Source organism: Sorex fumeus, unplaced genomic scaffold (genome assembly GCF_029834395.1).
Source record: "Sorex fumeus unplaced genomic scaffold, SorFum_2.1 ptg000001l, whole genome shotgun sequence".
In the NCBI taxonomy this organism is placed as follows: Eukaryota; Metazoa; Chordata; class Mammalia; order Eulipotyphla; family Soricidae; genus Sorex; species Sorex fumeus.
Window position 1 is genome coordinate 4,331,825 of NW_026606058.1, and position 25,554 is coordinate 4,357,378.

A 25,554-nucleotide genomic window follows, 5' to 3' on the forward strand; every position below is an offset into this window, starting at 1 on the left:
TAACAGCCCTGCCTTTGATTTAATACCCTAAGCCTAAGTACCAGAGATTCTGGGGGGAAAAACATTTTTATTAGTGTATTTCATTATCAAAATGAAGATTTTGGTGAGATAATGGACAATTACACAGGATCTATACTTGAAAAATTTCTTTGGAACAAAGAAGACTGTTACCCCCAAATAGGAGAAACAGTATTCCCATCCCTATATCACTAAGGTTCTTGGTAGGAAGACAGCTCTAAAATTGTGAAGTGTCCCCGGGTCCTGTGGCCCCACCAAAAAAAATGATTCTGTTAGTTACTACCTAAGATTTAAACAAGTATTGTTAAAAACATCTGCCCAAGGCTTTAGCAGCTTAGCAAGGAGAGGGATGTTTCTGATGTATCTGAAAATATGATGAGAGAGAGAGAGAGAGAGAGAGAGAGAGAGAGAGAGAGAAAGAGAATGAATGAATGAATTCTTACCCACACCCCCATTCCAGTCCCCACAGAGACCTTCCAGTTTATCCAAAGTCTCCTCGGCTCTGCTCTTGTTAAAGGACGAGAAAACCACCTCTAAAGCACAGAAGATCTTCACACTTTGCGTCTGAAGTGGTGCCACAATATCTTCATTTTCCCTTTCTTCAAGTTCAGAAAGATCCTGAAGCTGTTAAGATTTAGATTGAAGGTCCTTCTGAACATCTCAATGTAGATTTTAAAATGTTTAATTAGAAATAAAAATAAAACGCCAGCAATCCTTGCCAACCGTTGAAGTAACCTGTGACTTCAACGTTAAGCAAAACTTCCCATGAACTACAACAGCCAAGCACATAAGGAGCACACAAGCGTTGTAGAATATGGACACCACCGTCAACTCACTGAGACCTTATAGATTCTGGGGTGTGACCGGTGGTCCAACACTTTCACTTAGACGACTCTCATCTATCAGGTCTGTAGGTTCTCTGGGCCAGCTGGGGTAACACCCCACACAGCTGGGATTCGTGCAATACTCAGGACAAAACCCAGGGCCTTGAACACGGTGGGCACAAGTTCCGCACTTGAACTCTCTCTCCGCTTCCTACCTTGACAATCCTTTTAGACCATCCATTGAAACCAAAATATTAGTTTGCCAGTTCCTGGCACTGGGAGCTGTTTAGGGCAAGTGTAGAATGTCGAACTGCTTTATGTCTGCTGAGACGAACCTAAACACATAAGAGAGATACTCGAGACTAGGAACGACTTCCCACAGAGATCTAATTCAGCCCACCCAAGACTTCTCAGTACAAGTTTCAAAAAGTGGCCGTGAAGAGCAAATCAAACAAACTTTGCTGGTTGCTGTAGTTTCAGAGCCATACTCAGCAGTAATCAGTTACTCCTAGCTCTGTGCTCCGAGATCACTCCAGGTGGTGGTTGGAGGAATCATATGTGCGGCTGGGGATAGAACCAGGTTGGCAGCAAGCAAGGTCAGCCCATTAACTCCTGACCTATTTCTTTGGTCCTTAAACAGTTTAGGCATTAAGTTCATAGGAAGCACTAATACTTATTATTCTCAAGCCGTGGTACTTTTCTGCATTATTTCCAAAATCTCTGATTAATCTGAGGGTGTCCCTGACTTCTGGTGGTAAGTGAAACTATAAGCCGTAAGATCTGCAAGATTGTAGATAAGCAAAAGAAGTAAATTGCTTCAGAGATTCTATCTAGCAGCTCCTGTCTGTAACGATAACCTGAAAGATAGGTAAGAGACCTGCCACCAAAGCAAGACCTCATCTACAGCACTCCCCTCTGCAAATTATTAGCCCTGCTAGAGGAGACTACAGTTTCGTTTATTATTTTTGTTATGCCATTTTATAAGCAACTATCATCTGCATAAGAGCTTCCTAATAAAATAAAAACATACCTCTGTTATTAGATCTCTAAATACATTACTGTGGAATTCTTACATCATTAGTTCTTAAATGACAATTTCAACTTTCAGCCAGGATGTACTATGTGAACATATTAATAAAAATTCAAATGCAAGGGTGGAGAGATAGTCCAATGGGTAAGGCATTTTTGCCTTGAAAATGGCCAATCTGGGTTCAACACCCAGTACCCCATATAGTGCCACCAAGCCTAGCAGGAGTGATCCCTGAGTGCAGAGTCAGAAGAAAGCCTTGAGCATTGCAAAACAAAAAAGAACAGCCATTCAAATACAAATAAAAGCAGAGCAATATTAATTATTGATTTGTCTCATGTGCCTATCACTATTACCAGTTTATAAACACCTTCAGTGCTCAAAGGATCCATATTGTATCCTTTCCTCATTCTCTGAAGCGAGAAAAGTTTGTTACTCACAAAGGCTTGATAGTTAGTTGGTTGAGAGAATAAATCAAGGAATGAGGAAAGAGAACAAAATTCGTTTCCCCAAGTTCAAGCTGCCTGAGGAGAGAGACCAATGAACACTGATCGTTGAATGGTTACACCACAGGCTAGCCTGTACCTGTAGTGACCGCAGCTTTGTCAACTTTGAAACTTAAGAAGGGTTCTGAGGCCCTGGAGAGTAGTTTTTAACCTTAACTTTGTAAGAGTTCGTTTTTTTTTTTTTTTTGCTGGTAACTGTGAAGAAATTCTCTGATGACTTGGGTCTTTTCTTTATTTTACATTCAGATTCGCTTTACTTTTCTGTATTACAGGAGGCCCAAAATAGACAAGAACTATGGGTGCTCTCCAAGGTATAAAAGAATCTCTCATGGAAATGGATAACTTTCAGAGGGAAGGTAGTAATCCCAGCCTGTGCATGAGATGATCTAACTAGAGTACCACCTTCACAACTACATAATGATTTGTAGGATGTTGCCATTATCACTATACTGGTAATGAATCTTATGCTATAAAAATCTCAACACCGCATTTATGAAACGCATCTTCCTCCCTCCTGCGGTGCCCTCACTCATGCAAGGTCTACGCTCTGCCACTGAGTCACATCCCTGTTCCTACGAAATGGTCTTAATAGCCAGTGAGAGAAAGGGGTGGGGGGAGTACCACTCATCAATTACAATGGATACAGCACTGTAGCACTGTCCTCCGTTGTCCATAGATTTGCTTGAGCGGGCACCAGTAACGTGTCACAACAAATTGTGAGACTTGTTACTGTTTTTGGCATATCGAATACGTCACGGGTAGTTTGCCAGGCTTTGGAGGCCAGGGTGCACGCAAAGGGAAGGAAGTTTTCAGTGGGAAATGGGAACTGAGGGTGGGCATTGGGAACGGTTGGCCGAAGACAGAGCCATGACGCTGGCCGCAACTCCCTCCAGCTGGCAGGACTGTCAAACGCACACGTAGACCCCCGCAGAGCCCAGAGGAGCCTGGGAACTGGGCCCTGACCCTTCCAGCTAGTCTTACTGCAACCAGCCTGGGCATTTCTATAGCAGACAGCCCTGGGGGAGCAGCTGCGTGCTGCCCGGATACCAGGGGACACTCTGCAAGGCAGGGGGAAGCTGCTGGGTGGGGTGGGTAGCTGCCAGTGTAAGGTGACCCGGCCCAGCAATGCTTCCCGCGGCCCCGACCCCCGCCAAGTTCCGACCCGTCCTCAGCAGAGGGGACTGGAAGAGCCTCTGCAGGTCGCAGGCCAGTTGGGCTGCGTGGGCGGAGCGCGCCGAATAAAAGGTGACCATGACATCGAACCCCCCTCTGGGCGGCCACAGCCTTGGGGAAGACTCGCACCGCAATCAGAAGGCAAAGCAGAAGGCTGAGGACAGAGAATGCTGCGGGGCACCGCGGTCACCCACCGCACAGACCCGCGACCGAGGCCCACGCTCCCCGCACACCCCCACCCTCGCGCGGGGGCCACATCCCCAGCATTGTGCACTCTGCAAGCCGGGCTGCAGCAGCGTCGCAAGGGTCCCGGGGTCCAGCACGAGAAATTGTCGTGGCTGCTGACAGCCACGGGGCCCTTGGCACACGGCAGGACGCGGGCCCACGGCGGGAAGTCTGGGCTCGCGGGGCGCCTTTCCCGGAGCACCCGCCCTGCCCTCTGGACCGGCTCACACGCAACGCTGTGGCCGCCGGGCTAGGACTCAGCTCCAGCACCTGCAGGGTTTTGAAAGGTACCGCCCAGCCATCCTCGGCCTCACTGCGCCTGCGCGCTCCAGGCTCCCGTGGCACTGCGCCTGCGCAGAATGCGCCCGCGCCTTTCCAAGGGGGCTCGCCCGAGGGGTGGGGCTGCTGGGGGCGGGGCACTTTGGCCCGCCCAGCCCATAGTGGATGAGGCTTGGTGCTAAGTTCCCACCTTCGACCCCTGCTGGGTCCCAGCAGCACAAGTCTCTCTTGAAGAGTCCAGAGTGCTAGTTTTGTTTCTTTCTTTTTCTCAAAGAGTTTTTCACAGTATTTAATTATACTCAATATTTCAACACCAATTCCACCACCATGATCCCTTTCCACCACCTTTATTTTGAGTTTTCCCACCATTACCCGAGATTTCCCCAAAATAGGCATTCATCTGGGGAACATAAAGTAACAAAATAGGAGACTAACACCCAAGAAGAGCCGAGATAAGAACCAGGAGGTTTACTCCATGGCATGGAGGCCAGCCGCACATGCTAGGGGAAATGGCAGCTCAGATAGAGAAGGGAGCACCAAAGAAAGGGTGTTGAGAGGATCCTCCCAGGATGGGACATGCATGCTGAAAGTAGACTATAGACCGAACATGTTTGCCACTCAATGCCTGTTTTGCAAACCACAAAACCCAAAAGGAGAGAGAGAACAAAAGGGAATGCCCTGCCACAGAGGCAGGGTGGGATGCGAGGAGATGGGGGGTGGGAGGTATAGTGGCATCAGTGGTGGTGGAAAGTGGGCACGGGTGGAGGGATGGGTACTCGATCACTGTATAACTGAAACTCAAGCACAAAAATTTCTAAGTCTACAACTGTATCTCATGGTGTTTCACTAATAAAAAATTTTAAAACATTTATTTTGTATTGCTTGCTATAAATAATTGACTAAGAATGATCCAAAAAGGTTTCCGTAGAGGAAAGTCTATGAAAATTGTTGTATCTCATCTTGGAGCCATTGGTCGCTGGGATTAGAGACAGAGAGCTAATTTAAGGACACTGGGCAAGGACCTGGAGAAAGCAGCTGGTTCTTGCTCATCAGGGACCTTTGGGTAGCAGACAGAGAGCACCACCTAGTGAAACTTGAAAATGAGGAGCGCTGACCTTGTGGAAGAGGCAGGTCATAAAAATTTTTGTCAGTGCTAGTCCCGCCTGAATGGGTATTTGATCATTGTATAATTGAAACCCAAGCACAAAATTTGTAAGTCTATGACTGTACCTCATGGTGTCTCACTAATTAAAAAAAAAAAATTTCCTTCCTCCCCACCCCAATCCCGACCCCACAGGATACTGGACTATTATGAAGGTGAGTTTGTGGGGCCGGGATGATGTCAAAGCATGACATCTCTGACAGAGATGACATCAGAGATCAGGGCAGAAACTGGGGACTCGAGTTGATTCAAGTCGTGGCTCCAACATGGGAGCTTGTGGTGCCCAAGAGACTATTCTTAGCTTCCCTGTAGCTATTTGGTGGAGCAACGGCCTGGGAGGCAAGCAGGTCCTACCCACCTGTAATGTTAGTGTCAGGGACTAGAGCAACAGTACGGTGGGCAGAGCGTTTGCCTTGTATGTGGCCGACCCGGCTTAGATTCCCAGCACCCCATAGGGTCCCCCAAGCACCATCAGGAGTAATTCCTGAGTGCAGAGACAGGAATAACCTCTGCGACTCAAAAGGGGGAAAAAAGTGTTAGTGTCAGATGGAATTGTGTTCTTTTGGGGCCACACCCGGTGATGCTCAAACTGACTCCTGGCTTTATGCTCAGGCATCACTGAACCCCTGGAAGGGGCTGGGGGACCATTTATGCATCTGGGAATTGAACTCAGGTCAGCAAAGTCAGGACAGCACCAAATCCCATCTGTGATATTTTGCCTGGTCCTTGAAAAAAGAATAATATATTCAGGGGTCAGAGCGATAAGACAACAGGTAGAGTATTTGCCTTGCATGCAGATGACCAGGTTCAATCCCTAGCATCCCATATGGTCCACTGAGGACCACCAGGAGTAATTCCTGAGTGCAGAGGTAGGAGAAACCCCTGGGCATTACCAGGTTCCCCCCCCCACACACAAACCCCTCAAAAAATAAAGGATAATATAACCAATGTTCTTCTTTTCTAAGAAAAAAATTGGTTCCTTTAATCAAGTGTGACCTTTCTACAACGCTAATAATTGTTTTATGAAAAGGAAGATATTTTTATTTATCCCCTTCAGTCTTAAAGTTGTTTTAAAAGTGGAAAATCTTTGCTCATGGTCTTAATTGTATTGTTGTTGTTTTTATCTGTTCTGGAAATCTACAAGTCTAGAAACTACCACATCATCATTTCTCATTTTCTGGCTGCTGTAGAGAAAACTCGAAGTAGGAACATGAGGGATTCAAGGCGCACCCCAGTTTTATCAGGACTGATGCGTGTTACACGCAGGACATGCGTCCATCTGTCCCTTTTCTGAAAATTGCCCTGGATTGTCCTTAAATGGGTTTTATTCCATACCGGCATCTCCAAAGAAAATGGAATCAACAGTGGGAGAGTGCTTGCCTTGCATGTGACTGACCTGAGTTCGGTCCCCAGCATCCCATATGGTCTCCTGAGCACTGCCAGGAGTGAGTCCTGAGTGCACAGTCAAGAGGAACCCCCGAACATCATCAGGTGTGGTGCAAAAACAAACAAACAAAAATCCTGGCTAAGAAAGATAGGAGAGAGGGTAAGGTGCTTGACTTCCATGTGGTCAACCCAACTCTGATCCTTGGAATAGTATGTAAAATATAAAGAAAAATGTCTTTTTAAAAAGTCATCCCTAATCATTAATGTTCTGCCTTTTGTTTGATGACTGGGAGTGTATCCCCAGCACTCCAACGGGTCACTCTTGAGCAAGATATTCTGGAATAGCCCCAGACACTTGGGTGTGGTCCCAAATACCTCTCCCCGAAACAAAAGAACGACATAGATTCTATCCAGGACTTTTGAAAGATGATCTGAACTCTAGTCCATTCTTCCAAGCAGCCTGAAATCACTGGCATTCTGACACGCTTCCTCCGCCCACCCCTATTTTCTATGCCTCCGTACCAGATCATTAAGCTGCACCCAAGCTTTCTCTCTCCACAAAACACAACTGGCTGTGGATAAGTTACTGGAGGCTGATATTGTTTCAGGCCAGTAATTACAGCGACCATTGCCTCTCCCATTCCCTGTGAAGCTGTTCGCACGGTCTCCACTTCACGATGAACATGTTGCGGACAACAGGTTTTATCTTCCTTCTAGTACCCTGAGTGCTCCGCTTGCAGTAGGCACTCAAATTCGATCAGGAAAATGTGATCACTTTCTCCGTACAAGGAGCACTTTAATAAGCCCCCAAATATAGAAACGTCATCGGGGTCTCCTTGGTTTTACGAATGACAGTCAGGAACTAGGGGCCTGGAATTGCATGGGAACGAGGAGGCAGCCCTTGGAAACCCTTTAGTCCTGAGGCTCTGGTTCCATTTGGTTTCTGAAGGGAAAGGGAAGAAAGTGACACAGAATGAAAGCAAAGGACAAAGTGGAGAATCCCCAAGTGAGGAGAGAGACAAGTTCTGGAAAACTCCACAGAAGGCCAGCTTCCCCCCCACCCCCCCGCCCCGCCCCTACCTCATTCCAGGTGACAGCCTGTGAAGCAGGGAAAGAGTGGTCGGCCCTCACAGTGCAGCTTCCACCTCACCCTGAGGAGACAAGACACTGGTTCTGGCTTCATCACTCCCTGGGTCCCCTTTGTGGCTCTCTGCTCTGGCCTCCTGTGGCCCTTCCCATGCTCCCTTTCAACTGCCCTCATCTGTGGCCTTTGCTCTTGCCCCATTCGGCTGCTTCCACATTTGCAAACAGTTTTCTCCCATGACAGGAATGGGCCAAGAGTTGCTCAATAAAAATGTTGCCCCCCCCCACCCCCGGCCCTACAGACGTTGGGGTTTTTGGGTTCCATCTGGCTGGCTCTGCACTTAGGAATTACTCCTGCTGGGCTCAGGGGACCATAAAGAATGCCAGGAAGGGGGAGGGGCAGAAGAAGATCAGAACCCTAGTCAGCTGCATGCCAAGCAAGCTCCTGACCCACTGTGGCTCCTCCTCCTCCCGGCCTTCTGTATCTTTTTGAGGAACTCTGCACCCTTTCACATCCCCGGCAGCTGTGCACAGGGGCCGTTTCTCCAGACCTGCTTGGACTCCTGTGGCTCCAGCTGACCCTCTGTCCCCAGGCCCACCACCGACCAGTGGGAAACACTACACCACTAGGCCACCGTGATGGTGATGGGTGTGTCTGTACTGAGCTTGTACAGAAATTTTCTTTTCCTCCCCTGCGACATCTGGATATGCTCAGAAGTTACTCAAAGATGTGGGGTGCCGAGGATCAAACCTGGTTGGGTGCTGCAAGGCAACACCGACCCGCTATGCTACAGCTCTGGCCAAACTTTGTATGCCCTGGGCCGTGTTTTTACTTTCCTGATGGCACCGCAGGAACTGACAACGTTTTGAGGATGACCACCTGAACTAGCCTGGTTTTGGTCTCTGTGCCACTGTCCTCAGCAACTGCGAAACTGACTCTGTTCTTTAGGAACTTTCAAAGCTGAATTTATCGTGGATCTGGGCCACAGTCAGTGGAGTTCAGGGCTTACTCCTGGCTCTGAGTGTAGGGATCACTCTTGGCAGGGCGCGAGGCATCATATGTTGTGTTGGGGATTGAACCCGGGTCAGTTGGACACAAGGCAAGTGCAAGCGGCGTTACTACTCATTATACTGTTGCTGCAGTCCTGTCACCTCAGTTTTTTCATGCCACTTCACACTCTGAGCTCACTCGTGCATGTGTCTTAAAGGGTCCACCTCTGATCTTTGGCATGGGGGCCTCTGGCAAGCCCAGCATTGTCTGTTCAAGAGATCCTGAGCATTTGGGCCCTACATGTACAATGTGAGCTGCGGATGGCCAGGCCCGGCCCCTTCCCTGCCATGACTGTCTCTCCTGTCACCAGCGACTCACGCGCTGGCTGGGTTTGATCCCCAGCACCACACAAATCCAGAGAGGGACAGGGCAGGTGTCTCCAGTTGGCGAGAAAGGGAAGTGAAGACACACATCATCAGAGGAGCCTCCGGAGAGCTCATCCCACTACACACAGCTGCAGGAGGAGAAAACCAGTCCTGGCACCTCAGGACTTCCTGGCATCTCTGAGGAGTCCAGTCTCAAGGAGGGGGATCTGGGAGGCACCTTAAGGAGCCTGAAGGAATGAGACTCAAAGAAGCGGCACAGAGATGATGGGTTCTCCTTGGGTCCGTATCCACAGCTGTGAAATAACCACCTCTCTGCTGTCCGGTCAAGAGAATGTGGAGGGAATGTGCACCTACCACGCATGGGACAAGTGTGTGTGCTGCTCTGATGTCACAGTTCCTTGGGTCCAGGAGTGTCCCAAATGGTCAAAATTCAGTGATCGGGCACGCGCAGAAAGAAGAAACAAATTCGATGGCTCCTGTACCCACCCTGGCAGTAGCCTCCCCAGGACTCCTTATCCACTCCCCTAACTACAAGACTCATCGCCAAGTGCTCCCGAGTGGGTGGTTGTTGGGGCTGAGCAGCAAACAGTCCTAGCTGGGGGAGCACAGGGTGACAGGCCTTAACATGTGCCAGGAAAACTCACACAGCATTCTGCGACCACACGGTGGCACTCTCCACTTTCCCAGGCCAGCACCAGGAAGGAAGGGCTGGTTCCCGCCCCTGCAGTGGAGGGAGTGACTGAGGCACCAGCACTCACCTTCAGGGACTTGGCTGATGCCTACCAGGCGGGTGGCCAGCCCAGGGAATCCAACCCCAGTGCCAGACACACAAACCCCAGGACCATCCAGGGGAAGAGAAGGTGAGGAGAAACCCTGGCCACGCAGCAGGGGTGGCCCCTCACACTAGCTCACCACTGAATCCCCCCCAGGGGGGCGCAGTTCAGACACCCCCCTTAAGTGCCATGTCCCCCAAGCTACTGACCACCGAGCGCCCAAAGTGCCAGGCTACGCGCCCGCGTCTACATTTGGCTACTGCGGGCGGTGAGGGCACTTGGCAGGGGACCACACGGGGAGCCTCCCATCCTCCCATCCCATCCATTCCTCGCGGACCTCATCCCCACCTCTGGGAGGGATTCTAGTCATGCATTTCCTGCCAACAGCCTTAATTGGTTACATGATCGATGAACTCTCGTGTTAATTTGAAAGCCCATCACTGCTCTTATGCATGTATGTATTTAACATACGAAAAAGAAGAATTTTACAGCAACTGCCAAGAGGCTCTTCAGACAATAAAATGTCCAGGTGGTATGAAGCAGGAGGTGTTCACTGTAGGGCCTCTAACACCACGGCTGCCTGTGATGACTTCTTTTGTTACTCATCCGTTTGATCTGAAATCTCCGGGGATGACAGGATCTCCTGGGATCTGAAGATCTGCTGCACATGAGGGGTCTGCAGAGTCTTGACGGACTGTCGTGCTGCGACGTGCTGTGAAGACCCGATGGAGTGTGGTGACTCTGCGTTCTGTGGTTCTAGGGAGCCATGTGGAGGCTCGCTGGTCTGTCGTGCCAGGGGGACAATTGGTGGTGGGGGGCGCTGTGGTGCCTGTGTCCCCTGTGCTCCCTGGGTCTTGGGAGTCTTGGCTGTCTTGGTCTCCTTGGCTGCTTTCTCCTCAGGAGTCCGTGCTGCTCTCTTCATGACTTCCCTGGGCTCCCTGGAACAAGAAGAATACAGTCAGCTCTTGAAAGGGACGTGCCCCGTCTTCATCACTTCCTGACTTCAGGAAGGTATTGGAGCTGTTGCCATGGTTTACCCTGCGTCTTTATTGAAAATCTCATCCTCGTCAGAGGAATCCTTGTCATGGAGCTTCTGTGCCATGTTTTTTTACGTGTGGCCTTGAGTGGCTGATACATGTCTCTCAGCCACAGGGGCCGTCTTCGCCAGAAAAAGCCCTTCTGGAAAAGGCAAGGGGAGCGCGTAAGCCTGCACCCCGGCCCACTCTTGTCCTGCCTAAGTGCCGCCTCCCCCCAGTGGTTACCTGACTCTCGTGTTCCACTGAACTTCTATGCAGCAATAATCCAAAGAAGGTCCTTGGAGGAAAACACGGACGCACATGATTCATAACCCACCCCATTTCCCATCCTTCCTAGGATGGAGGTCTCTGGTCTTGTTTGGAAACTACCTTGGTCTGGAACCATGAGGAGTCAAACCACTAGGACCTGACACCTTGACAAAGTTTCCATGCATGCCTGTGGCAATTTTTAGAAATTTGTCGGGTCCATTCAAAGGGACCCCGTAGACTCTTGAGAGACCTTTATAGGTACCTGGCTTGGAAAACAGGCAGGATATTTATTTCTGGTTACCACCGTTGCCCCAGCAAATGCCCTGTGCAATGAACAAACTACCCACCACACCGAAAGCATTAGAGTCTGTCCAGAAGCTTTTCAACTGGTCGCCTCTGGATTTAGTCCCTCAGGCACCCTTTACCGGAAGTTGGGGCTGGGGGGATGATTCTATCGTCCTAGCTGCTTCATCCCAGATGCTGAACCAGAGTAAATGCCTGTGTGCAATTAGCCAAATCCTTTAGCTCACTAGTTTTCATGCTGCAGACAATCGCCCGTGAGCAAAGAAGCCACAGGTATCAGCATCAAAGGCAGGAACCGCACCGAGGCACGGAGATGAGTTTTGAGAGTGAAGAGAGGAGAGAGCAGTCTTGCACTTTACGGGCAGTGTTATCATGTGTACAGAGCCCGTGGGTGCTGAGTGGAGGCAAGAAACGCAGCTCCCAAGTCAATGGAGAGGTCCCAAGGGACAGGGACCATGCTCTTTCCCAATCACCAGCAGTGTGTTCCTAAGGGCAAGGTAGTTTCCATTCCCCCTCTATTCCTTTTAATAAGAGACAGAGACAGAGGTTGGGGATGTGGCTCAGTGGTAAAGTATTTGGCTTGCATGTGTGAGGCCCTGGGTTCAATTCCTGGCACCACACTGAGCACTGAGGCTGGAGTAGTCTCGAGCTAGTTAAAAGGGCCTTTTGGACATGAGGCTCCAACTCTGGCCTCTGGCTCCGTATGTCCTCCCTGAGCACAGGTGGGCTGGCATAGGTAACAGCCACCCCACAGGAGGGACTGAGCAGCCCGGACTTGCAGAGCCCTAAGACACTAACACTGAACTCAGGAGGCCCAGGTCACGGGCCAAGAAGCACACAGAAGGGCTCCAGGGTCCCCAAGAACCAGGGGGAGGACACTCCAGTGCAAGTGAAAGATTGTCAGACTAATATTTACCTGGATCTTCCATCTTTACTCTGTCTTGCTCTACAAGAATAAATCTGTTTTGGGAAAAAAATATGATCATGATTATCTCGGTGACCGATCTCTCTAAAACCTTATTAATTCCATCGACTTTGCTGTATCTACCCACTGATATCACTTTTTGAGAACAGGAATTCTCTCCTGTTTAATAGTCCCTGGACTCTCCTACAGCACATGACTGAAGGGGCACGTTAGGAATACAGCTTAGTGTTAGACTGTTTCAGAGAAATTCAGCGCATTCATCCAAATTAAAAACTATGAGGTAGGAAATTAAAAGTATCTGCCAAAACCCAAACACAGAAACATACTTTTTCACAACGTTTTCTAAACAATGTCAAGAACCAGTCTGATGCCTTTCCCATCACCACTCTGCATCCCCAGTGAGGAGTCCTCATCAATGCAGCAAGCAGAGTCGAGTCTTACAGGAGACAAAACTTGGTTGCATTTGCAATGATTCTTACCCAAAAAACCCCAAAACAATAAAGGTCCTATGAGATATGTTATTCCTCGGGCTACAGATATCATACGGTGGGTGGGGCATTTGCATTGACTGTGGCTGACGCAGATTCGATCCCAGGACTCCAGATGGTTCCCTGAGCCCCACCTGGAGTGATGCCTGAGAGCAGAGCCAGGAATAAGCCCTGAGCACAGATGGCTGTTGCCCCAAATAAATAACTAAATCAATATGTCAACTCTTTGAGCGACTTAGACTGAAATTTCAATACCTGAAGCATTTCCGTGCTTTTGTCCTTAAGGAGATAAAACAGAACAGTGCAATAAGGAGCACGGGCTACTTTGTAGGTGACCCCCATGTTTGAAAGCGGGATGATAGGGCTGGGGAGGTAGCTCAGTGGGAGAATGCCTGCTTTGCATGCAGGAGACATGGGGTCGGTACCCAGCACAACAAGAAGAGCAAAATTGGAGGGATGCTAATGCCGTCCTTAGAGGATTGCGAGGATTAAACCAGACAACATACAGGAAATTCCTTGTACTGTGGTTGGCATAAATCAGAGCTGTGTTTGCTGATGACGTCACAAAGGAGCGGCTTAAACATACCAAAGACTGAGAGAGGTCTTCCTCAGTCAGCACCATGGCTTCTAATTTATTCTAATTCTTTGCTGGTGGTTGTGGTGCTGCCAGGGATTGAACCCAGGGCCTCACACATGCAAGACAAGTGCAACATCACTAACCTATATCCCGAACCCCTTCCATCCCATGTTGCTGTTGTTCATTTTTTGAGGCTCTTCCTGCCAGCTGGTGCTTGCGGGGCCTACTTCTGGGGTGGTGCTCAGGGACCATGGAGCACTATGGCTAGCACCTGGGGTTACCACGTGCAAAGTGAATTGAAGTTTGAGTCTTTGGACTTATCTCCCTGGCCCTTAAATCACTTTTTTAATGTGCCTGCTGGGAAAAGTCAGTGGTGTGTCATTGAACAGAAGACAGATATAGGCAAGCTCCTGGAGTAACTACCGCACGCTGCCAGGCTTGAGAGTAGCCCAGCTCGGGCTCAGGCTGCAGTGCGGGTGTGTTTGGTTTGGGAGCCACCCAGTAATAGGCAGGAACAACTTGATTTGCTGTTTAGGGGTAGCTCCTGGTGGCTCTTGGGGGGGCGGGGAGGGCATGCATTGCCGAGGATGGAACCCAGGTCTCCCTCACGCAAACCGTGAAAAGTAGCCCTCGGAGCTCTCTCCCAAGTCTTAGCTACAGTGTTTTAACTTCATCCAGGGAGATGGTGCTTAAACCTAATGAGAGCTACTGCACTGGATCAGGTCCTAGGAGGGTGGAGATTCTACACTTTTGATCCTTCCAGTCAACAAGGAAAGTAATCAGTAGAAGAATGTCAGTGAGTGTTAAGTTAAACCACTGACATCCTTTTGATTTAAAAAGGGGGGGGGGGTGTCTATATGGTGACCAGAGAGAGAGCTGAATGGTCAGAGTGCATGCTTTGCATGCAGAAGGGCCAGGCTGGATCCCTAGTTCTGCAAGGTCCCCTGAGCACCACCAGAAGTGACACCCCCTCTCCCCTCTGCACTGAGCTGGGGGCAGGCCCTGAACAAACAGGATGTAGTCCCCAAACAGCGCACAGGAAGACTACTTTTTGTTTCATCTCTAGCCTTCTTAACTTTTCAAAATTTTCGAAAGCTTGTTATTTGGGTTCATTTCCACAGGGACCTCTTGGGAGTCAGTTCCCTTCAACAAACCCTGGGATTATCTTTGCAATATGAGAAGCAACCACACCTCATTACTCAAGACTGAAGAGGAAAATCAAGCATCAGTAGGAGGAAAAGGGGCTTTTATTTTCCATTTGAACCCCCTGAATCTATTATCATGACATTAAATCCTGGAAATCTGAATGAACTGTTCTTACCTCAATGAGACATAAAATTAAAACCAATATTATCACGACGACAGCCACATTTATCGCAACGACTGCTTTTTGATTGTGGTACACAACATATCCTGGAACTTTTATGAGCTGAAAAATAAAAATTATTTTCATGCATTACTTTTGGAGGGGCCACATTCAGTGATGATGAGGGGTTACTCTGGCTCTGCACTCGGAAATCACTCCTGGCTGACCAAAAGGGACGCTGGGCATAGAATTCGGGTTGGTGGCATGCAAAGTAAGTGCTTCACCCACTGTACTATCGCTTCAACACCCAGGAACAATTAAACAAAATGATGGGAAGGATTCTTAAGCCCGTTCTAAAGAATGGTTATCCTTCTACTAATCTAAAACCCCATCCTCTGAAAGGAGTGGACTATAGGTTTTTATTTTGTATGTGGTTTTATTTTGGGGTGGTTTGTTTTTCAGCCCATATCCAGGGTCCTCAGAGCTACTTCTCGCTCAGTACTCAGGGGGACTCTTTTTGAACTATCTCCTTGGCCCCAATATGTTCTTTTTTTCTTTTTTTCAAATGTAGGAGTACTGCTATTTATTCAGTCACTGATTAGCTGATTAAATTGGGCATGAACTAGGCCCCAATATGTTCTTAAAGAGCACACCAGATCTATTATGCCATCTTGTCTGTAGCCTTTCCTTCTACAATTTATTTATCTGGTGTGTTAGGTCCTCTTCTTGCCTCTCCTAGGAACAGTGCTACCTTTCTACAAACGAGCACAGGGACAATCATTCTTGTAGTCAAAGTTGTATGGCCACAAAAAAGAGAGCGAGCCAGCAGGACAGGGAGAGCCAAGACACCCTGGTCTTCTTGCTTGTGTTCTTTCATGGCATGGCCTGAGAGCCCGGAAGCCCCTGAGCCTGGTCACCGTGAGATTCAGTTACAAAGCTTTCCTGACCGTGATCCAGGTTCAGTCAGACAATGCTCCGACACCCATCCCTCCACCAGTGTACATTACCCACCAACAAAATCCCCGCATTCCTCCTGCCACCTCCTCCCCGCCCCCAGCCTACCTCTGCCTTTATGGCAGGAACTTTTCTTCTCTCTCTCTCTCTCTCTCTCTCTTCCTCCCTTTCTCTTCCCACCCCCCCTCTTTTCCCCTTTCTTCCCTCCCCCCCCTCTTACTCTCTCCGCTCACTTCATGCCCCCCTTTTGGGCGTTATGGTTTGCAGTGCAGATACTGAGAGGTCATCATGTTTGATCCTTGACCCACTTCAGCACACATCTCCCACCCAGAGCTATCCCTTCCAACTATCATTGTTGCAGTGATCCCTTCTCTATCCCAGCTGCCTTCTCTGCCAGCCCTTGAGGCAGGCTTCCAACCGTGGACCATTCATCCTGGCCATTGTTTCTAACTGTCCTTGGGTGTTAATCTCATAGTAAGTTTTAGTGATTTTTACGTCCCATAAATGAGTGCAATCATTCTATGTCTGTCCTTCTGGCTTATTTCACTCTGCATGAGATTCCGTTAAAAAAACAAAAGTCTGTCCTCACCTCACTTGCCTCCGGCTGTTTCTGATCACCCTGGCCTTCGGTATTCTCACTGATGTAGTTCTCAGCCTCCCACTGGTCCGTATCCCATTTTTCACTGGACACCTTTACGTCCTGCCGCTCACTAAGAAGCTTCATCAGGAGCCCGGTTTTGTGGACCACCTTGGCACACTCCAGTTGCACCCGGGGATCGGAGCAGTCCATTTTCAGAGTCCGAATTACTTGGGCAATGAACTTCCTCACATTACTGTTGGGGATAAGGGGCCGCAACTTCTGGATGAGCTGCATCTCAAGTTCGTCTCTGGGGTCGGGTTTCTGTGGGGGGGAGTCGATGTCGGTGGCCACCTTGTGATATTCCCACTGCATCTCGTTGGGCTGTCTGAGAGCAGGCATGAGGCTGTCCTCCGTCCCCTCTTCCTCCTCAGGGGCAGTGCTTTGGATACCGGCAGTTTTCTCTGGCGGCACGATGCTTCTGGCATCCCCCCCGTTTGGAGCACGCGTGCTCTCCGCGGTCTTCTTTTCCCAGCTGGAGCGCAATGAAAGGAATGGCTCCATGACAGGTTTGTTCTGGTGCCTCCAGGACAGAGACTCCCCCCTCGGCGGGGAGTTGACGAGGCGCTTCACTGCACCGAAAGGAGGCCTCCTGGCCACCACTGGCCTCTGCGGTGCTGCTTCTTTTGTCGCTGTGTTCACTCTGGCCTGGGGTATTCTGCGGCCCAGCTGAGAGTCAAGTTTACGAAACAGGTAGTTCTTCCCGGTGTGTGACACGAGGCTGGGAACCTTCATGTTCCGAACTCGAGTGCCCGCATCCTCTAAGACGCGTAGAGTTCTTTTCAGGTCTTTGGATGGGATTTCGTCCTCCGGTGGCACTTGGAAAGCAGCGGCGGCAGACGGGCTGCCCATGGAGTGCTGTTCCAGGGGCACGGAGGCCGGCGCCCTGTGCTCCTGGATGAAGGATGACTCCTCGTTGAAGGAGCTTTCCACCAATTTCCTGGGCCTCCCTGCCAAGATAAAGTCTTTCGGTCTTTCCGGGGCCAGCTGCCCCTGCCGTCTTTCTTGGGCAATGTTCCCCGCCATGGACCAAGCCTTCCCTCGCCTCTGGCTGAGGGGAGTGCCCTCTTCTTTGAAGTAACTCTTCTGCAGGCCCCCGGGATCCTTGAGCACGCTGCTCCCTTGCAGTGGTTGCGTCTCCCACTCCTGAACATTTCCTAAGTGTTTTTTCTTTGGTGGCCCGACAGTTTCCAATTTCTTTGGAAAAAAATGGCGTTTAAATTTGGGCCCGAAAAGACTGGAATGGACCTGCGTGGCAGTTTTCTCCTTCTTTCTAACTTTGTGGACTTTTTCTTGAATTTCTCTGCTTACTAGACTTTGCAGAAAATGGATTTTTTTCAACTTACTGTAGATTTCATTGTCGGATTCAGGCTGTATAGAAATAGAAACTGTACTGATCTTCGAAAGATCCAGAGGATTTACTCCATCTTGCACATCTTTAAAAAGAAACTTAATGAAGGATAACAATGTTGGTTCTGCATCTATGTCCCCAACCTGTAACAAAGACATTATGGAATCTAGTCTAGTAAGCATATCACGCTGATGACTATTGTCTAGCTGTTCATGATGGAAAAAGGACAGGCTGTTTCTCTCGGATGAGGCCTTCTCTGGTTCAATCGTCAGCTCGGTGCTGGTACTCTTCTTTCGGGCCTGTAAAGCCTTCATGAATTCCCCGTCCATATTACTGATGTATTGTTCTTCACCTGTCAAAAAGGAAGAGCTTGCTTTTGATCATGAAAGATAACTGGGGATAATTTTGGGAGCATCTACAGACATAAGTTCCAGGTAAGTAAACTAGTAATCAGTGAACAAGTGCCGTATGGTGTGTGGGGGGGTGGGGGGGGCACAGGAAACCCTAAATTTACACCTGTGATTGGCAAAAACAAAAGGAGAAACAAAGTGATCATCGCTATTTATTCAGAATAAATAGGGCATGGAGTTCAGTACATGTATTTAGGATTATTCAACTGGGGGGCAGAGTGACAGTAGAGCAGATAAAGGCCTCGTCTTGTAGGCAGCCAACCTGGGTCTTATCCCCAGCACCCCATACGCTCCCTCAAGCCTTACCAGTTCTGACCCCAGAACACAAAGTTAGGAGTAAACTTTGAGCACTTCTGAGGATGCTGCCAAACAAGCAAACACACAAACAATAATCATATGATTATTCCACTGATCTCCAAGGACCAAGTACCCAGTCTTCAGGACAAATATTTGCTGCTCAGTTAGACTCTTTACAGATCAACTATGATTTTTCTTTTTTTTAATTTTTATTAGTCAAACACCATGAGGTACCGTTTTAGATTTACAAATTTTTGTGCTTGGGTTTCAGTTATACAATGATTGGGTACCCATCCCTCAACCAGTGCCCATTCTCCACCACCAATGATCCCAGTATACCTCCCAACCCCCCTCCCCTCCTCCCATCCCACCCCGCCTCTGTGGCAGGGCATTCCGTTTGGTTCTCTCTCTCTCTTTTGGGGTGCTGTGGTTTGCAAAAGAGGAACTGAGTGGCAATCATGTTCGGTCTATAGTCTACTTTCAGCATGCATCTCCCATCCTGGGAGGATCCTCCCAACACTCTTGACTTGCTGCTCCCTTCTCTATCTGGGCTGCCTTTTCCCCTAGCATATGTGGCTGGCCTCCAAGCCATGGAGCAAACCTCCTGGTACTTATCTCAACTATTCTTGGGTGACGGTCTCCCATTTTGTTACTTTATATTTCACAGACGAATGCAATCTTTCTATGTCCCTCTTTCTGACTGATTTAACTTAGCATGATATTTTCGATGTAGTACCACTTATATGTAAATTTCATCACTTCATCTTTTCTAACAACTGCATAGTACTCCATTGTGTAGATGTACCAAAGTTTCTTTAACCAGTCATCTGTTCTCGGGCACTCAGGTTTTTTCTAGATTTTGGCTACTGTGGGCTGGAGCAATAGCATAGAGGGTAGGGTGTTTGCCTTACATGCGGCCCACCAGGCTGACCTGGGTTCAATTCCTCTGCCCCTCTTGGAGAGCCTGGCAAGCTACTGAGAGTGTCTCGGCTGCACAGCAAAGCCTGGCAAGCTACCTGTGACGTATTCATATGCCAAACACAGTAACAACAAGTCTTACAAATTGAGACGTTACTGGGCCTGCTCGAGCAAACTGATGAACAATGGGAGGACAGCGTTACAGTGCTACAGTGCTTGGCTACTGTGAACAGTGCAGCAATGAACATAGAAGTGCAGATGTCATTTGGACTGTAATTTTTTGCCTCTCCGGGATATATTCCCAGGAGTGGTATTCCTGCTGAAATATTGATGTTTCTATTGATATGATCATATGGTTTTTATCTTTACTTTTGTTGATATGATGGATTATGTTGACTGACTTCCAAATGGTAAACCATCCTTGCATCCCCTAGATGAATGCCACTTGGTCGTGGTGTATGATCTTTTTGATGAGTTGTTGGATTCTATTTGTTAATATTTTGTTGAGGATTTTCACAACCATGTTCATCAGAGATATTAGCCTGGAATTTTCTTTGTTAGTGGTGTCCTTGTTTGCTTTTGGTATTGGGAAGATAAGTGCCTCATAGAAGCTGTTTGTGAGAGTTCCTGTTTTTTTCAATTTCATGGAAAAGCTTGAGGAGAACTGGCAAAAGGTCTTCTTTAAATGTTGGGAAGAATTCGCTAGTGAATCCATCTGGGCCTGCGCTTTTGTTTTTGGGAAGACTTTTGATTTCGGTTTCATTTCCTTGATATGAATGAGTCTATTCAGGCATTCCAAGTCTTCTTGGTTCAGTCTTGGGAGATTATAGGAATCCAGGAACGTATCCATTTCTCTAGGTTATCTTGTTTCATGGCATACAGACTCTCAAAGCAGTCTCTGATGATCTTTTGAATTGCATTGGTTTCTGTTGCGATGTCCCCTTTTTCATTTCTGATTTGGTTTATTAGGGCTCTCTCTCTCTCTTTCATTGTGAGTCTTGTTAGTGGCTTATCGATCTTGTTTATTTCCTCAAAGAACCAGCTCTTGATTTCACTGACCTTTCGGATTGTTTTTTGGGTTTCCATGTCTGATTTCTGCTCTAAGTTTTATTATTTCTTTCCTTCAGCGGGGCTCGAGTTCCTTTTTTTGGTTATTTTCTAAGATCTTGAGCTGTGAGGTCAGGTTATCTAAGAGGCCCTTTCTTCCTTCCTTAGGAATGCTTGCAAAGCTACAAATTTTCCTCTTAACACAGCTTTCGCTGCATTCCATAGGTTCCGATAGCTTGTGTCTTCATTCACATTTGTTTCCAAGTATTTTTTTATTTCGTCCTTGACTTCCTTCCAGATCCACTCGTTGTTCAACTTTGAGTTGTTTAATTTCCAGGTGTTTGATTTGTCTCTCCGTGTCTGTGTATGCTTCGCTCCTATCTTCAGCACATCGTGGTCTGAAAAGATTGTTGATACTATTTCTATCTTCCGGATTCTATTGAGGTCGGTTTTGTGACCTTACATGTGGCCTTTCTATTTTTGGACAGTGTTCCGTGTGCACTGGAAAAGAATGTGTATTCTTTCTTTTTGGGGTGTAAAGCCCTGTATAGGTCTATTAGCCCTCTCTCTACTATTTCTTCCTTCAAAGTCAATGTCTAGCATGCTGAGTTTTGTTCTTGTTGACCTATCCAGAGATGATAAGGCGATGTTGAATTCTCTGACTACTATTGTGTTGCTAGCAATGTCCTCCTTGAAATCTGTTAGCAGTTGTTTTAACTATTTAGCTGGTCCCTCATTAAGTGTGTATGAATTTAAGAGTGTGATTTCTTCCTGTTACACATATCCCTTGATAAACAGAAAATGACCTTTGCTGTTCCTTCTAGTCTTTTTCAACCTGAAATTTATGTTGTCAGATATTAGTGTGGCTACCCCAGATTTTTTGAGGGAGGTGTCTGCTTGCAGGATTGCTTTCCATCCTTTAACTTTGAGTCTGTGTTTGCTCTGACCATTCAGATTAGTTTCTTGTAGGCAGCAGAATGTTGGGTTCAGTTTCCGAATTCATTCTGCCACTGTGTCTCTTGATTGGTGCATTTAGACCATTGATGTTGAGAGAGATTATTGTTAGAGAGTTTTGTGCCATCTTTCTGTAGGGACTTGTTGTGCTTGTAGGGTGTTTTCTTGTCTTATAGAAGCCCTCTTAGTGGTTCTTTCAAGTTTGGCTTTGTCTATGAAGTTCCTGAGCTGTTGTTTATCCATGAAATAGTGTATGGTTCCTTCCGAGTTTGAATGAGAGTTTAGCTGGATAGAGTACTCTTGGTGAGGCGTTCATTTCATTGAGTTTTTTCACTATATCCCCCCATTGCCTTTGGGCTTGGAGGGTTTCCTCTGACAGGTCTGCTGTAAATGTACAGGGTGCTCCTATGTATGTGGCATCCTTCTTCAACCTTGCTGCTTGCAGGATCATTTCTCTATCCATATCATCCATCATTCTGACTCTGATGTGTCTTGGAGTCTTTTTATTAGGGTCTCTTTTACTTGGCACCCTTCGGGCTCCTTGGGTCCGGATGCCTGCATTCTCCAGCTCTGGGAACTTTTCGGCAATGATATGTTTAACTGTGGCTTTTTCATTGGGGTTGCCTCCCTGTCCTTCTGGTACTCTGATGATTCTTACTTGCTCCTCTTGGATTCATCCCCTAGGACTCTGATTCACCCCGGGGCTATTGTGAGGTCTTTTCCCATGGTTTGTTGTTGTCTGTAAGCTTTCTGGTGCTCATCTTCAAGCTTACTGATTCTGTCCTCAGCTGTAGCCATTCTACTGCTGAGGGCACTCACTGAGTTTTTTATTTCATCTATCAAATCCTTTATTCATGACATTTGTTTGCAGCTTTTCTATTTCTGCTCTCATTTCTTCCGGTATTTTGTTGGCTGCCTGTTCCACTGTTTCATTCAAGTCCTCTTTTAATTTCCTGGATGTCTGTTCCACTGTTTCTTTGAGTTCATTGAACATCTTCAACATTTTGATTCTGAATTCCTTATTGGAGAGACTGTATTTGTGAGTAGCCCCTGTTGGGGGCCTCTGGACCTTTTTCTTCATCTTCCCCTCGTGGCGTGGTGGGGATCTGTGCTGTTTCTTCATGTTGTGGTGGTAGTATGAAGGTGGGAACCACAGTTCACTATGAGTTTTCCCTCTTGGTTAATTTGGGGATTCTGGGTGAGCTCGGTCTAGTGGTCGCCTTTTTCCCCTTCAGGAGTTGTGGCTTCCTCTCATGTTCTCCTCTGTGGCCTCTGGTGGAGCTTCGGGGGATGTAGTCCTTTACATTGGACTTGTACACGTCTACGGGTATTGTGGTGCAACTGGGATGAGCTAGTGGATTATTGGCCTGATGTATTTGAGATTGCCGAGACATTCTCCCCCGAGTTACGTGACGGAGGTCAAGATATGAGTCCAAATTGCTAGGAAAGGGGAAAATAACTGCTGCCCTCAGAGTAGGCCATGCCCCCTATCCACGCCCCCTAGCTCAAAGGCCAGGCTCCCTGGCTCAGAGGCCACACCTACAGGACCAGGCTGACCGCTGGTTCGGCTGGGACTAGGGGAGCTAGAAACAGTAGTTGGGGGTTGGAAGGTGCTGTTTCTCTTTAACTCTTTGGTGTGCTAATCTTGTTACTGTCATAGGTTACTGTCACAGACAACGAAGAAATTCCTCCAGAAATCAGATCCTCTTCTGAATGCATCCATTCTCCACCTACCAACTAATCACGATCACAACCATCCTGTTGTTCGTCGATTGCCTCGAGCAGGCCCCAGTAACGTCTCCTTCATCCTAGCCCTGAGATTTTTTAAAAGTGCCATATTAAAGGCTCTTTCAGGGTTAGGAGAATGAGCCCCATCATTGTTACTGGTATTGGGCATATTAGGTACACCACGGGGAGTTTGCCAGACTCTGCCCTGTGGGCAGGTTACATCTGGTAGCCTACCATTTTGTCCAAAGTTAGAATGAGATAATAAGGTGTATGTGGCTGCGCACTTCTGGGATCTAGGTTTTATAATCTCTGGGTCTTGGCTGCTGATGGGATTACACGGCGCCAGGGGGCCAGTTGGTGGGTGTGACCCCTGCCTACTGGAATATGGAGGATCTGGGTGGAGGATGCTCAGCCCCGATCGAGCAGGCTTGGAGATCTCAGCCCCGGGACCCGTATGCCTTTGTTCCTCTGCTGGTACCTTCATGCATGCGGAGAGCGGTCTCAGCATGGTGGTGGCTGGTTCTGGAGGTCTTTGGCTGCCAGAGCCCTGGTCGGGACGGGGAGGGAAACTCAACCCACTCCCCTCCAGGGGCCCTGGCGAGGACAGCCAGGCGCGGGGGCAGGAGACTCTGCGCTGTTCTCTTCCGGGATCTGGGTTTTATACTCTCTGGGTCTTGGTCGCTGATGAGATTACACGGCGCCAGGGGGCCAGTTGGTGGGTGTGACCCCTGCCTACTGGAATATGGAGGATATGGGTGGAGGATGCTCAGCCCCTATCCGAGCAGACTTGGAGATCTCAGCCCCGGGACCCGCATGCCTTTGTTCCTCTGCCCGGTACCTTCATGCGTGCCAACTAATACTTTTACCAACTAATACTTTTATTTATTAGCCCTCAGTTTCATATTGTTGAATCTGGACAGATGTCTAAGTATAGGTTAATGGATTAGCCAGAGTATATGTCAATGTGCAATGTTGAGAAAATCTTTGTTTTGTTTTGTGTGGGGGCAACACTTGGTGATGCTCAGGGGTTACTCCTGGTTCACTGCTCACAAAAATCACTCCTGTTGGTGCTTGGGAAACTGTATAGTATGTCGGCAATGGAATTCAGGTCATTTGTGTGCAAGGCAAGTCCCCTACCCACTATACTATCTCCCTACCCGCTGTCCTATCTCTCTGGCCCCTGAAATAACATTGGAGATCCCAAAATTGGGGAAAACAACTCTTATTAGATGTGTATTTGCCTTCACTTACTTCCTAATACTTCCAGCTCTACCTAGGGAACCATACAAAGTTTCTGACTTCTTGAAGGTCAAGTGTAAAATTGTGCAGTTGGGTTTCTTTTGGTGTGGGGGGCGGTGGGGTCAAACCCAGCAATGCTCAGGGGTTACTCCGGTCTCTGTGCTCAGGGATCACTCCTGGTAGTAATTTGGGATCATCTGAGATGCTAGGGATCCAACCCAGGTCTGCCATATGCAAGGCAAGTGCCCAATTGCTAGACTATCTTTCCAACCAAACTTTACTGAGAATTAAAAGTTCTTTTGGTGGTGGTGAAATTTAGAGGGGGAGTTAAGGGATGTGAGGAAGAAGCATGGACTTGCAGGGAGTCCCAGACTGGGAACACAAGATCTAGGCATTAGGCATATTTAACACTTTTTGTTTTTCTATTATTCACTTAAAAATGTTATTAGTATTTTTATTCTGAATTTAGATTATTTGGTTTAGTTATTCTTTGGGGCTGGAGCGATAGCACAGCAGGTAGGGCGTTTGCCTTGCACGCAGCCAACATGGCCGACCTGAGTTGGATTCCTCCGCCCCTCTCGGAGAGCCAGGCAAGCTACCAAGAGTATTTCGCCCACACAGCAAAGCCTGGCAAGCTACCCGTGACTTATTCGATATGCCAAACACAGTAACAAGTTTCACAATGTTACTGGGCCCACTCGAGCAAATTGATGAACAGCTGCAGGACAGTGATCAGTGATCAGGTATTCTTTAAATAACATTATTATTATTATTATTATTATTACTTTTTAAGTAACATTATTAAAGTTGAAGTAACATGATTACAAAATACGAATGCTATTGGTTTCCATGTACAAAGTGAACTTTACCTGGACCACCGCCGAAGTGCCGAGACACCACAGTTCATACATCCCCTCTAATCTGACTCTTTCCCCGCCCCCCCAACAAATCCCCAGGTTTGATGTTCATCTTATGAAAGGTGAGTCGTAAATGTTGTTATGCCCATCTCTGAGAAGAGAGTAATAGATTTGTTAAAAATTGATTTTAAAAGTAACATTATCTTTGTGTAAGAAGCAAAGTGATGTGATATGCCCAATTGCTGATAGCGAAGCAGATTCATAATATCCCGGCATGAAAACACTTTTTTTGGTGGTATGTGTGTGTGTGTTGTGTGTGTGTGCGTTGTGTGTGCGCATGTGCTCGTGCATTCGCCATACAGCAGTGCCCAAGGGATACTCTCAGCAGTTCTTCGAAAATTATTTTATGGGGGATTGAACCCACACCTCCCACATGAAAAGCAT

The 25,554-nt window shown here is 47.9% G+C and overlaps 1 protein-coding gene across 1 annotated transcript in view; it reads right to left on the minus strand.

Annotated features, from left to right (window-relative positions):
• Window positions 1-10,431: 10,431 nt before the first annotated feature.
• Window positions 10,432-25,554, minus strand: part of LOC130023926 (leucine-rich repeat-containing protein 37A3-like) — a 72,299-nt gene continuing 57,176 nt past the window's right edge. Inside the window, exons 19-22 of the mRNA XM_056114540.1 lie at window positions 16,262-18,012; window positions 14,734-14,841; window positions 12,339-12,382; window positions 10,432-10,771 (exon numbers count right to left, since the gene is read on the minus strand). Of these exons, the coding sequence (XP_055970515.1) occupies window positions 10,432-10,771; window positions 12,339-12,382; window positions 14,734-14,841; window positions 16,262-18,012 (2,243 nt within the window). The remainder of the gene's footprint in view (window positions 10,772-12,338; window positions 12,383-14,733; window positions 14,842-16,261; window positions 18,013-25,554) is intronic.